General features: G+C 50.5%; 1 protein-coding gene across 1 annotated transcript; it reads left to right on the top strand.

The window, feature by feature from the left end:
- The first annotated feature begins 467 nt into the window (after positions 1 to 467).
- Positions 468 to 13,670, top strand: LOC133352866 (tyrosinase-like). Its single transcript, XM_061568847.1, has 3 exons — positions 468 to 472; positions 609 to 787; positions 13,393 to 13,670. The coding sequence occupies exons 1-3, from the start codon at positions 468 to 470 to the stop codon at positions 13,668 to 13,670; spliced, it is 462 nt and encodes a 153-aa protein (XP_061424831.1).
- The last annotated feature ends 285 nt before the right edge of the window (positions 13,671 to 13,955 follow it).

Genomic DNA, 13,955 nt, shown 5'->3' with positions numbered 1-13,955 from the left:
ATGTCATCACGGGGCAATGTGATGTCATCATGGGGCAATGTGATGTCATCATGGGGCAATGTGATGTCATCATGGGGCAATGTGATGTCATCACGGGGCAATGCGATGTCATCATGGGGCAATGCGATGTCATCATGGGGCAATGTGATGTCATCACGGGGCAATGTGATGTCATCACGGGGCAATGTGATGTCATCATGGGGCAATGTGATGTCATCACGGGGCAATGTGATGTCATCATGGGGCAATGTGATGTCATCATGGGGCAATGTGATGTCATCATGGGGCAATGTGATGTCATCACGGGGCAATGCGATGTCATCATGGGGCAATGCGATGTCATCATGGGGCAATGTGATGTCATCACGGGGCAATGTGATGTCATCACGGGGCAATGTGATGTCATCATGGGGCAAAGTGATGTCATCATGGGGCAATGTGATGTCATCATGGGGCAATGTCATGTCATGGGGTAATGTGATGTCATCATGGGGCAATGTGATGTCATCATGGGGCAATGTGATCATCATGGGGCAATGTGATGTCATCATGGGGCAATGTGATGTCATCATGGGGCAATGTGATATCATCTCTCACCCCGCGCGCAGTTTGTACGAGCGGTGGCTGCGGGCTCATGGCGCGAACGCCTCCGCCTACCCGGCGCGCGGCTCACCCATCGGCCAGAACGGCGGGGACTTCATGGTGCCCTTCCTGCCGCTTGTCACCAACGCGGCCGCCTTCGTGCCCTCGAGGGAGCTGGGATACGAGTACGAGTACTTGCAGCCAGGTACGCGCCGCGTGAGCGGCGGTGCACGCCCTACCCATTGCGTTAGCGAGTGCCCTCGTGTTCTGTTAGCGAGCGTCTTCGTGTTCCGTTAGTGAGCGTCATCGTGTTCCGTTAGTGAGCGTCTTCGTGTTCTGTTAGCGAGCGTCTTCGTGTTCTGTTAGCGAGTGTCCTCGTGTTCTGTTAGTGAGCGTCTTCGTGTTCTGTTAGTGAGCGTTATCGTGTTCTGTTAGTGAGCGTCTTCGTGTTCTGTTAGTGAGCGTCCTCGTGTTCTGTTAGTGAGCATCATCGTGTTCTGTTAGCGAGCGTCATCGTGTTATGTTAGTGAGCGTCATCGTATTCTGTTAGTGAGCGTCATCGTGTTCTGTTAGTGAGCGTCATCGTGTTCTGTTAGTGAGCATCATCGTGTTCTTTTAGTGAGCGTCATCGTGTTCTGTTAGTGAGCGTCATCGTATTCTGTTAGTAAGCATCATCGTGTTCTGTTAGTGAACGTCATCGTGTTCTGTTAGTGATCGTCATCGTGTTCTGTTAGCGAGCGTCATCGTGTTCTGTTAGTGAGCGTCATCGTGTTCTGTTAGTGAGCGTCATCGTGTTCTGTTAGTGAGCGTCATCGTGTTCTGTTAGTGAGTGTCATCCTGTTCTGTTAGTGAGCGTCATCGTGTTCTGTTAGTGAGCGTCTTCGTGTTCTGTTAGTGAGCGTCATCGTGTTCTGTTAGTGAGCATCCTCGTGTTCTGTTAGTAGGCGTCATCGTGTTCTGTTAGTGAGCGTCATCGTGTTCTGTTAGTGAGCGTCATCGTGTTCTGTTAGTGAGTGTCATCCGTTCTGTTAGTGAGCGTCATCGTGTTCTGTTAGTGAGCGTCTTCGTGTTCTGTTAGTGAGCGTCATCGTGTTCTGTTAGTGAGCATTCCTCGTGTTCTGTTAGTGAGCGTCATCGTGTTTTGTTAGTGAGCGTCATCGTGTTCTGTTAGTGAGCGTCTTCGTGTTCTGTTAGTGAGCGTCATCCTGTTCTGTTATTGAGCGTCATCGTGTTCTGTAGTGAGCGTCTTCGTGTTCTGTTAGTGAGCGTCATCGTGTTCTGTTAGCGAGCGTCATCCTGTTCTGTTATTGAGCGTCATCGTGTTCTGTTAGTGAGCATCTTCGTGTTCCGTTAGCGAGCGTCCTCGTGTTCTGTTAGTGAGCGTCATCGTGTTCTGTTAGCGAGCGTCATCCTGTTCTGTTAGTGAGCGTCATCGTGTTTCCGTTAGTGAGCGTCATCGTGTTCTGTTAGTGAGCGTCATCGTGTTCTGTTAGTGAGCGTCATCCTGTTCTGTTAGTGAGCGTCCTCGTGTTCTGTTAGTGAGCGTCCTCGTGTTCTGTTAGCGAGCGTCCTCCGTGTTCCGTTAGCGAGCGTCTTCGTGTTCTGTTAGCGAGCGTCATCGTGTTCTGTTAGTGAGCGTCCTCGTGTTCTGTTAGTGAGCGTCATCGTGTTCTGTTAGTGAGCGTCATCGTGTTCTGTTAGTGAGCGTCTTCGTGTTCTGTTAGTGAGCGTCCTCGTGTTCTGTTAGTGAGCGTCATCGTGTTCTGTTAGTGAGCGTCTTCGTGTTCTGTTAGTGAGCGTCATCGTTTTCTGTTAGCGAGCGTCTTCATGTTCTGTTAGTGAGCGTCCTCGTGTTCTGTTAGTGAGCGTCATCGTGTTCTGTTAGTGAGCGTCATCGTGTTCTGTTAGTGAGCGTCATCGTGTTCTGTTAGTGAGCATCTTCGTGTTCTGTAGTGAGCGTCCTCGTGTTCTGTTAGTGAGAGTCTTTGTGTTCTGTTAGCGAGCGTCCTCGTGTTCTGTTAGTGAGCGTCATCGTGTTCTGTTAGTGAGCATCATCGTGTCCCGTTAGCGAGCGTCATCGTGTTCTGTTAGTGAGCGTCTTCATGTTCTGTTAGTGAGCGTCATCGTGTTCTATTAGTGAGCGTCATCGTGTTCTGTTAGTGAGCGTCCTCGTGTTCTGTTAATGAGTGTCATCGTGTTCTGTTAGTGAGCGTCATCGTGGTCTGTTAGTAAGCGTCATCGTGTTCTGTTAGTGAGCATCATCGTGTTCTGTTAGTGAGCGTCGTGTTCTGTTAGTGAGCGTCATCGTGTTCTGTTAGTGAGCATCATCGTGTTCTATTAGTGAGCATCATCGTGTTTTGTTAGTGAGCGTCATCGTGTTTTGTTAGTGAGCGTCGTGTTCTGTTAGTGAGCGTCATCGTGTTCTGTTAGTGAGCGTCATCGTGTTCTGTTAGTGAGCATCATCGTGTTTTGGTTAGTGGCGTCATCGTGTTGTGTTAGTGAGCGTCATCGTGTTCTGTTAGTGAGCGTCATCGTGTTCTGTTAGCGAGCGTCATCGTGTTCTGTTAGTGAGCGTCATCTTGTTCTGTTAGCGAGCATCATCGTGTTCTGTTAGTGAGCATCATCGTGTTCTGTTAGTGAGCATCATCGTGTTCTGTTAGTGAGCGTCCTCGTGTTCTGTTAGTGAGCGTCATCGTGTTCTGTTAGTGAGCGTCATCGTGTTCTGTTAGTGAGCGTCCTCGTGTTCTGTTAGTGAGCATCATCGTGTTCTGTTAGTGAGCATCATCGTGTTCTGTTAGTGAGCATCATCGTGTTCTGTTAGTGAGCGTCATCGTGTTCTGTTAGTGAGCGTCCTCGTGTTCTGTTAGTGAGCGTCATCGTGTTCTGTTAGTGAGCATCATCGTGTTCTGTTAGTGAGCATCATCGTGTTCTGTTAGTGAGCGTCCTCGTGTTTTGTTAGTGAGCGTCATCGTGTTCTGTTAGCGAGCATCATCGTGTTCTGTTAGTGAGCGTCCTCGTGTTCTGTTAGTGAGCGTCATCGTGTTCTGTTAGTGAGCGTCATCGTGTTCTGTTAGTGAGCGTCTTCGTGTTCTGTTAGTGAGTGTCCTCGTGTTCTGTTAGTGAGCGTCATCGTGTTCTGTTAGTGAGCGTCTTCGTGTTCTGTTAGTGAGTGTCATCGTTTTTCTGTTAGCGAGCGTCTTCGTGTTCTGTTAGTGAGCGTCATCATGTTCTGTTAGTGAGCGTCCTCGTGTTCTGTTAGTGAGCATCATCGTGTTCTGTTAGTGAGCGTCATCGTGTTGTGTTAGTGAGCGTCATTGTGTTCTGTTAGTGAGCGTCTTCGTGTTCTGTTAGCGAGCGTCCTCGTGTTCTGTTAGTGAGCGTCATCGTGTTCTGTTAGTGAGCATCATCGTGTTCTGTTAGTGAGCGTCATCGTGTTCTGTTAGTGAGCGTCATCGTGTTCTATTAGTGAGCGTCATCGTGTTCTGTTAGTGAGCGTCCTCGTGTTCTGTTAGTGAGTGTCATCGTGTTCTGTTAGTGAGCGTCATCGTGGTCTGTTAGTGAGCGTCATCGTGTTCTGTTAGTGAGCATCATCGTGTTCTGTTAGTGAGCGTCGTGTTCTGTTAGTGAGCGTCATCGTGTTCTGTTAGTGAGCATCATCGTGTTCTATTAGTGAGCATCATCGTGTTTTGTTAGTGAGCGTCATCGTGTTTTGTTAGTGAGCGTCGTGTTCTGTTAGTGAGCGTCATCGTGTTCTGTTAGTGAGCGTCATCGTGTTCTGTTAGTGAGCATCATCGTGTTTTGTTAGTGAGCGTCATCGTGTTCTGTTAGTGAGCGTCATCGTGTTCTGTTAGTGAGCGTCATCGTGTTCTGTTAGCGAGCGTCATCGTGTTCTGTTAGTGAGCGTCATCCTGTTCTGTTAGCGAGCATCATCGTGTTCTGTTAGTGAGCATCATCGTGTTCTGTTAGTGAGCATCATCGTGTTCTGTTAGTGAGCGTCCTCGTGTTCTGTTAGTGAGCGTCATCGTGTTCTGTTAGTGAGCGTCATCGTGTTCTGTTAGTGAGCGTCATCGTGTTCTGTTAGTAAGCGTCATCGTGTTCTGTTAGTGAGCGTCATCGTGTTCTGTTAGCGAGCGTCATCGTGTTCTGTTTGTGAGCGTCATCGTGTTCTGTTAGTGAGCGTCCTCGTGTTCTGTTAGTGAGCGTCCTCGTGTTCTGTTAGTGAGTGTCCTCGTGTTCTGTTAGTGAGCGTCCTCGTGTTCTGTTAGTGAGTGTCCTCGTGTTCTGTTAGTGAGCGTCCTCGTGTTCTGTTAGTGAGTGTCCTCGTGTTCTGTTAGTGAGCGTCATCGTGTTCTGTTAGTGAGCATCATCGTGTTCTGTTAGTGAGCGTCATCGTGTTCTGTTAGTGAGCATCATCGTGTTCTGTTAGTGAGCGTCATCGTGTTCTGTTAGTGAGCATCATCGTGTTCTGTTAGTGAGCGTCATCGTGTTCTGTTAGTGAGCATCATCGTGTTCTGTTAGTGAGCGTCATCGTGTTCTGTTAGTGAGCGTCCTCATGTTCTGTTAGTGAGCATCATCGTGTTCTGTTAGTGAGCATCATCGTGTTCTGTTAGTGAGCGTCATCGTGTTCTGTTAGTGAGCGTCATCGTGTTCTGTTAGTGAGCGTCATCGTGTTCTGTTAGTGAGCGTCATCGTGTTCTGTTAGTAAGCGTCATCGTGTTCTGTTAGTGAGCGTCATCGTGTTCTGTTTGTGAGCGTCATCGTGTTCTGTTAGTGAGTGTCCTCGTGTTCTGTTAGTGAGCGTCCTCGTGTTCTGTTAGTGAGTGTCCTCGTGTTCTGTTAGTGAGCATCATCGTGTTCTGTTAGTCAAGCGTCATTGTGTTCTGTTAGTGAGTGTCCTCGTGTTCTGTTAGTGAGTGTCCTCGTGTTCTGTTAGTGAGTGTCCTCGTGTTCTGTTAGTGAGCGTCATCGTGTTCTGTTAGTGAGTGTCCTCGTGTTCTGTTAGTGAGTGTCATCATGTTCTGTTAGTGAGTGTCATCGTGTTCTGTTAGTGAGCGTCATCGTGTTCTGTTAGTGAGTGTCATCGTGTTCTGTTAGTGAGCGTCATCGTGTTCTGTCACTGAGCGTCATCATGTTCTGTTAGTGAGCATCATCGTGTTCTGTTAGTCAAGCGTCATTGTGTTCTGTTAGTGAGTGTCCTCGTGTTCTGTTAGTGAGTGTCCTCGTGTTCTGTTAGTGAGTGTCCTCGTGTTCTGTTAGTGAGCGTCATCGTGTTCTGTTAGTGAGTGTCCTCGTGTTCTGTTAGTGAGCGTCATCGTGTTCTGTTAGCGAGTGTCCTCGTGTTCTGTTAGTGAGCGTCATCGTGTTCTGTTAGTGAGCGTCATCGTGTTCTGTTAGTGAGCGTCATCGTGTTCTGTTAGTGAGCGTCATTGTGTTCTGTTAGTGAGCATCATCGTGTTCTGTTAGTGAGCGTCATCGTGTTCTGTTAGTGAGCGTCATCGTGTTCCGTTAGTGAGCGTCCTCGTGTTCTGTTAGCGAGCGTCATCTTGTTCTGTTAGTGAGCGTCATCGTTTTCTGTTAGTGAGTGTCATCGTGTTCTGTTAGTGAGCGTCATCGTGTTCTGTTACTGGGCGTCATCGTGTTCTGTTAGTGAGCGTCATTGTGTTCTGTTAGTGAGCGTCCTCGTGTTCTGTTAGTGAGCGTCCTCGTGTTCTGTTAGTGAGCGTCATCGTGTTCTGTTAGTGAGCGTCCTCGTGTTCTGTTAGTGAGCGTCATCGTGTTCTGTTAGTGAGCGTCATCGTGTTCTGTTAGTGAGCGTCCTCGTGTTCTGTTAGTGAGCGTCATAGTGTTCTGTTAGTGAGCGTCATCGTGTTCTGTTAGTGAGCGTCCTCGTGTTCTGTTAGTGAGCGTCATCGTGTTCTGTTAGTGAGCGTCATCGTGTTCTGTTAGTGAGCCTCATCGTGTTCTGTTAGTGAGCGTCATTGTGTTCTGTTAGTGAGCGTCATCGTGTTCTGTTAGTGAGCATCCCCGTGTTCTGTTAGTGAGCGTCATCGTGTTCTGTTAGTGAGCGTCATCGTGTTCTGTTAGTGAGCGTCATCGTGTTCTGTTAGTGAGCGTCATCGTGTTCTGTTAGTGAGCGTCATCGTGTTCTGTTAGTGAGCGTCATCGTGTTGTGGTTAGTGAGCGTCCTCGTGTTCTGTTAGTGAGTGTCCTCGTGTTCTGTTAGTGAGCGTCATCGTGTTCTGTTAGTGAGCGTCCTCGTGTTCTGTTAGTGAGCGTCATCGTGTTCTGTTAGTGAGTGTCCTCGTGTCTTGTTAGTGAGCATCCTCGTGTTCTGTTAGTGAGTGTCCTCGTGTTCTATTAGTGAGCGTCATAGTGTTCTGTTAGTGAGCGTCATCGTGTTCTGTTAGTGAGCGTCCTCGTGTTCTGTTAGTGAGCGTCCTCGTGTTCTGTTAGCGAGCGTCCTCGTGTTCTGTTAGTGAGCGTCATCGTGTTCTGTTAGTGAGTGTCATCGTGTTCTGTTAGTGAGCGTCTTCGTGTTCTGTTAGTGAGCGTCATCGTGTTCTGTTAGTGAGCGTCATCGTGTTCTGTTAGTGAGCGTCCTCGGTGTTCTGTTAGTGAGCGTCCTCGTGTTCTGTTAGTGAGCGTCATCGTGTTCTGTTTAGTGAGCGTCATCGTGTTCGTTAGTGAGCGTCTTCGTGTTCTGTTAGCGAGCGCCATCGTGTTCTGTTAGTGAGCGTCCTCGTGTTCTGTTAGCGAGCGCCATCGTGTTCTGTTAGTGAGCGTCCTCGTGTTCTGTTAGTGAGCGTCATCGTGTTCTGTTAGCGAGCGCCATCGTGTTCTGTTAGTGAGCGTCCTCGTGTTCTGTTAGTGAGCGTCATCGTGTTCTGTTAGTGAGCGTCTTCGTGTTCTGTTAGTGAGCATCATCGTGTTTTGTTAGTGAGCGTCATCGTGTTCTGTTAGTGAGCGTCATCGTGTTCTGTTAGTGAGCGTCATCGTGTTCTGTTAGCGAGCGTCATCGTGTTCTGTTAGTGAGCGTCATCCTGTTCTGTTAGCGAGCATCATCGTGTTCTGTTAGTGAGCATCATCGTGTTCTGTTAGTGAGCATCATCGTGTTCTGTTAGTGAGCGTCTTCGTGTTCTGTTAGTGAGCATCATCGTGTTTTGTTAGTGAGCGTCATCGTGTTCTGTTAGTGAGCGTCATCGTGTTCTGTTAGTGAGCGTCATCGTGTTCTGTTAGCGAGCGTCATCGTGTTCTGTTAGTGAGCGTCATCCTGTTCTGTTAGCGAGCATCATCGTGTTCTGTTAGTGAGCATCATCGTGTTCTGTTAGTGAGCATCATCGTGTTCTGTTAGTGAGCGTCCTCGTGTTCTGTTAGTGAGCGTCATCGTGTTCTGTTAGTGAGCGTCATCGTGTTCTGTTAGTGAGCGTCATCGTGTTCTGTTAGTAAGCGTCATCGTGTTCTGTTAGTGAGCGTCATCGGTGTTCTGTTAGCGAGCGTCATCGTGTTCTGTTTGTGAGCGTCATCGTGTTCTGTTAGTGAGCGTCCTCGTGTTCTGTTAGTGAGCGTCCTCGTGTTCTGTTAGTGAGTGTCCTCGTGTTCTGTTAGTGAGCGTCCTCGTGTTCTGTTAGTGAGTGTCCTCGTGTTCTGTTAGTGAGCGTCCTCGTGTTCTGTTAGTGAGTGTCCTCGTGTTCTGTTAGTGAGCGTCATCGTGTTCTGTTAGTGAGCATCATCGTGTTCTGTTAGTGAGCGTCATCGTGTTCTGTTAGTGAGCATCATCGTGTTCTGTTAGTGAGCGTCATCGTGTTCTGTTAGTGAGCATCATCGTGTTCTGTTAGTGAGCGTCATCGTGTTCTGTTAGTGAGCATCATCGTGTTCTGTTAGTGAGCGTCATCGTGTTCTGTTAGTGAGCGTCCTCGTGTTCTGTTAGTGAGCATCATCGTGTTCTGTTAGTGAGCATCATCGTGTTCTGTTAGTGAGCGTCATCGTGTTCTGTTAGTGAGTGTCCTCGTGTTCTGTTAGCGAGCATCATCGTGTTCTGTTAGTGAGCATCATCGTGTTCTGTTAGTGAGCATCATCGTGTTCTGTTAGTGAGCGTCCTCGTGTTCTGTTAGTGAGCGTCATCGTGTTCTGTTAGTGAGCGTCATCGTGTTCTGTTAGTGAGCGTCATCGTGTTCTGTTAGTAAGCGTCATCGTGTTCTGTTAGTGAGCGTCATCGTGTTCTGTTAGCGAGCGTCATCGTGTTCTGTTTGTGAGCGTCATCGTGTTCTGTTAGTGAGCGTCCTCGTGTTCTGTTAGTGAGCGTCCTCGTGTTCTGTTAGTGAGTGTCCTCGTGTTCTGTTAGTGAGCGTCCTCGTGTTCTGTTAGTGAGTGTCCTCGTGTTCTGTTAGTGAGCGTCCTCGTGTTCTGTTAGTGAGTGTCCTCGTGTTCTGTTAGTGAGCGTCATCGTGTTCTGTTAGTGAGCATCATCGTGTTCTGTTAGTGAGCGTCATCGGTTCTGTAGTGAGCATCATCGTGTTCTGTTAGTGAGCGTCATCGTGTTCTGTTAGTGAGCATCATCGTGTTCTGTTAGTGAGCGTCATCGTGTTCTGTTAGTGAGCGTCCTCGTGTTCTGTTAGTGAGCGTCATCGTGTTCTGTTAGTGAGCGTCCTCGTGTTCTGTTAGTGAGCATCATCGTGTTCTGTTAGTGAGCATCATCGTGTTCTGTTAGTGAGCGTCATAGTGTTCTGTTAGTGAGCGTCATCGTGTTCTGTTAGTGAGCGTCATCGTGTTCTGTTAGTGAGGTCATCGTGTTCTGTTAGTAAGCGTCATCGGTGTTCTGTTATGTGAGCGTCATCGTGTTCTGTTTGTGAGCGTCATCGTGTTCTGTTAGTGAGTGTCCTCGTTGTTCTGTTAGTGAGCGTCCTCGTGTTTCTGTTAGTGAGTGTCCTCGTGTTCTGTTAGTGAGCATCATCCGTGTTCTGTTAGTCAAGCGTCATTGTGTTTCTGTTAGTGAGTGTCCTCGTGTTCGTTAGTGAGTGTCCTCGTGTTCTGTTAGTGAGTGTCCTCGTGTTCTGTTAGTGAGCGTCATCGTGTTCTGTTAGTGAGTGTCCTCGTGTTCTGTTAGTGAGTGTCATCATGTTCTGTTAGTGAGTGTCATCGTGTTCTGTTAGTGAGCGTCATCGTGTTCTGTTAGTGAGTGTCATCGTGTTCTGTTAGTGAGCGTCATCGTGTTCTGTCACTGAGCGTCATCATGTTCTGTTAGTGAGCATCATCGTGTTCTGTTAGTCAAGCGTCATTGTGTTCTGTTAGTGAGTGTCCTCAGTGTTCTGTTAGTGAGTGTCCTCGTGTTCTGTTAGTGAGTGTCCTCGTGTTCTGTTAGTGAGCGTCATCGTGTTCTGTTAGTGAGTGTCCTCGTGTTCTTTTAGTGAGCGTCATCGTGTTCTGTTAGCGAGTGTCCTCGTGTTCTGTTAGTGAGCGTCATCGTGTTCTGTTAGTGAGCGTCATCGTGTTCTGTTAGTGAGCGTCATCGTGTTCTGTTAGTGAGCGTCATTGTGTTCTGTTAGTGAGCATCATCGTGTTTCTGTTAGTGAGCGTCATCGTGTTCTGTTAGTGAGCGTCATCGTGTTCCGTTAGTGAGCGTCCTCGTGTTCTGTTAGCGAGCGTCATCTTGTTCTGTTAGTGAGCGTCATCGTTTTCTGTTAGTGAGTGTCCATCGTGTTCTGTTAGTGAGCGTCATCGTGTTCTTTACTGGGGCGTCATCGTGTTCTGTTAGTGAGCGTCATTGTGTTCTGTTAGTGAGCGTCCTCGTGTTCTGTTAGTGAGCGTCCTCGTGTTCTGTTAGTGAGCGTCATCGTGTTCTGTTAGTGAGCGTCCTCGTGTTCTGTTAGTGAGCGTCATCGTGTTCTGTTAGTGAGCGTCATCGTGTTCTGTTAGTGAGCGTCCTCGTGTTCTGTTAGTGAGCGTCATAGTGTTCTGTTAGTGAGCGTCATCGTGTTCTGTTAGTGAGCGTCCTCGTGTTCTGTTAGTGAGCGCATCGTGTTCTGTTAGTGAGCGTCATCGTGTTCTGTTAGTGAGCCTCATCGTGTTCTGTTAGTGAGCGTCATTGTGTTCTGTTAGTGAGCGTCATCGTGTTCTGTTAGTGAGCATCCCCGTGTTCTGTTAGTGAGCGTCATCGTGTTCTGTTAGTGAGCGTCATCGTGTTCTGTTAGTGAGCGTCATCGTGTTCTGTTAGTGAGCGTCATCGTGTTCTGTTAGTGAGCGTCATCGTGTTCTGTTAGTGAGCGTCCATCGTGTTGTGTTAGTGAGCGTCCTCGTGTTCTGTTAGTGAGTGTCCTCGTGTTCTGTTAGTGAGCGTCATCGTGTTCTGTTAGTGAGCGTCCTCGTGTTCTGTTAGTGAGCGTCATCGTGTTCTGTTAGTGAGTGTCCTCGTATTCTGTTAGTGAGCATCCTCGTGTTCTGTTAGTGAGTGTCCTCGTGTTCTATTAGTGAGCGTCATAGTGTTCTGTTAGTGAGCGTCATCGTGTTCTGTTAGTGAGCGTCCTCGTGTTCTGTTAGTGAGCGTCCTCGTGTTCTGTTAGCGAGCGTCCTCGTGTTCTGTTAGTGAGCGTCATCGTGTTCTCTTAGTGAGTGTCATCGTGTTCTGTTAGTGAGCGTCTTCGTGTTCTGTTAGTGAGCGTCATCGTGTTCTGTTAGTGAGCGTCATCGTGTTCTGTTAGTGAGCGTCCTCGTGTTCTGTTAGTGAGCGTCCTCGTGTTCTGTTAGTGAGCGTCATCGTGTTCTGTTAGTGAGCGTCTTCGTGTTCTGTTAGCGAGCGCCATCGTGTTCTGTTAGTGAGCGTCCTCGTGTTCTGTTAGCGAGCGCCATCGTGTTCTGTTAGTGAGCGTCCTCGTGTTCTGTTAGTGAGCGTCATCGTGTTCTGTTAGCGAGCGCCATCGTGTTCTGTTAGTGAGCGTCCTCGTGTTCTGTTAGTGAGCGTCATCGTGTTCTGTTAGTGAGCGTCTTCGTGTTCTGTTAGTGAGCGTCACCGTGTTCTGTTAGTGAGCGTCATCGTGTTCTGTTAGTGAGCGTCATCGTGTTCTGTTAGTGAGCGTCATCGTGTTCTGTTAGTGAGCGTCCTCGTGTTCTGTTAGTGAGCGTCATCGTGTTCTGTTAGTGAGCGTCATCGTGTTCTGTTAGTGAGCGTCCTCGTGTTCTGTTAGTGAGCGTCATTGTGTTCTGTTAGTGAGTGTCATCGTGTTCTATTAGCGAGCGTCATCGTGTTCTGTTAGTGAGCGTCCTCGTGTTCTGTTAGTGAGCGTCATCGTGTTCTGTTAGTGAGCGTGATCGTGTTCTGTTAGTGAGCATCCTCGTGTTCTGTTAGCGAGCTCCCTCGCGGCGATGTAGTACAAAGACAAAGTTCCCCCGTATAGCTTCGGCAGACTGTTTCGGGCAAGTGCTGCGAGCGAAGCCGGCACGGCACACGAGGGGGCGGGTGAGCCAGCACCACGTGCCGCGCCTCTACCTCGTGGCGATGTTTACACGCCGCACTCATTTGAGGCTGAGTCGACCTTGGGGAGGCCCATTACCGGTTCAGGTAATCGTCACTGGTGGCGGTCGTGAACGGGAGTCGCCGGGTTCGAAGCGCAGCGTGCGCTAACCACTGCACCACCGCTCCCCACGTAATCTATTTTAAATCACCTACTGTGCATTAATGACACCACCTGCACACGCCTGGCCTGGCCGTGGTGGTGGCTACGCTGCACGTGATTGCCTGTGACCCCACAGCACTGCTGGGTCACGAGCAGCAGGGGTTGGTGGACCACCGCAACGAATGTTGTGGAACTCGCTTCTTCTACCCGTGGGAGTCGAGGAGGCGCCGTAGCCACCTGGCCCGCCACGAGAAGGCGGCGCAGCGAAGTGTGTGGACGAATCTCCGTGCGGGGATGGAGCGTTGTTGTTGTTGTCGTTGTTGTTGTCGTCGTCGTTGTTGTTGTAGTTGTGGTCGTTGTTGTCGCTGTTGTTGTCGTTGTTGTTGTCGTTGTTGTTGTCGTTGTTGTCGTTGTTGTTGTTGTCGTTGTTGTTGTCGTTGTTGTTGTCGTTGTTGTTGTTGTCCCCTCGCGCAAGGCGTGGGATTCCTCCTCCCACGCGGAATAACAATGATGTGCAAAAAACACGACTCGTCATGAAGTGGTTGAAACCACGTGGCAGTAACAACCAAAATTTATCAGCAGCAGCAGCCGCAGTAACCCTCGTGACGTGAAAGAGTCAGCGTGACTTGTCCGCAGCGAGCGATAACCCACGTGGTAAGACGAGCACGTGGTGGTAGTGGTGGCGGTGGTGCACAATCTCTTCTCGTAAACAACAACAACTCACACCTTCATCATCCTCTTCCCCGCCCCCCCCCCCCCACACTTGCCCCACCCCACCCCCACTTGCCCCACCCCCCCCCCCCCACACGTGCCCCTACCCCCCCCCCCACACTTGCCCCATCCCCCCACCCCCCCCATTTTGCCCCAACCCCCCCCCACACTTGCCCCATCCCACCCCCACTTTCCCCCCCCACCCCCCCCCCCCACACGTGCCCCTACCCCCCCCCCCACACTTGCCCCATCCCCCCACCCCCCCCATTTTTGCCCCAACCCCCCCCCCCACACTTGCCCCACCCCACCCCCACTTGCCCCCCCCACCCCCCCCCCACACGTGCCCCTACCCCCCCCCACATTTGCCCCATCCCCACTTGCCCCCCTACCCAACCCACTTGCCCCCCACACGTGCCCCACCCCACCCTCACACTTGCCACCCCCTACCCCACCCACTTGCCACCCCCTACCCCCCACACTTGCCCCACCGCAGGCGGCGAGGGCTCCTGGTTCACGCGCTTCCAGGCGCAGCTGCAGGAGCTGTGGCCGTGGGTGGTGGGCGCCCTGCTGCTGGGCGCCCTGCTCGCCTCCCTGCTGGGGCTGGGCGCGTGGCGCGCGTGCCGCCTCGGGGTCGAGTCCCGCCAGAGGCGACAGCGCCGCGGCTTTCTCGCCTGGGAGGGCGCCCAGGGCAAGGACGGGCAGGAGACCCGCAGGTTGCTGGATGACGTCGAGCCCAACGGGGTGCCCGGCTCGTTCCAGACGACGTTCTAGCGGTGGTGCTCCTGGCGGTGGTGGTGGTGATGGTGGTCATAGTGGTGGTGGGGGTGTAAGAGTTGTAGGGCAGACATGGGCAGGGGGCACGGGGACATGAGGATGTTGCTGGTGGGAGTGGTGGTGATCGTGTTGGTGATGGTGGTGGTGGTGTTGATGGTCATGGTGATGGTGGTGTAAGAGTTGTAGGGCAGACATGGGCAGGGGGCACGGGGTCATGAATAGGATGTTGCTGGTGGTAGTGGTGGTGATCGTGGTAGTGGTGGTGGTGATGGTGGTGGTGGT

The sequence above is a fragment of the Lethenteron reissneri genome, chromosome 5, assembly GCF_015708825.2.
Source record: "Lethenteron reissneri isolate LAM-NWPU_2019-01 chromosome 5, ASM1570882v1, whole genome shotgun sequence".
NCBI classification, from domain to species: Eukaryota; Metazoa; Chordata; class Hyperoartia; order Petromyzontiformes; family Petromyzontidae; genus Lethenteron; species Lethenteron reissneri.
The sequence above is the reverse complement of the archived record's forward strand: the minus strand, read 5'-3'. Positions and strand labels throughout refer to the sequence as shown.

Coding starts and splice junctions, on each gene's coding strand:
- LOC133352866 (XM_061568847.1), top strand. Junction 788..13,392: donor GTACGAGTACTTGCAGCCAG/GTACGCGCCGCG, acceptor GCCCCACCGCAG/GCGGCGAGGGCTCCTGGTTC.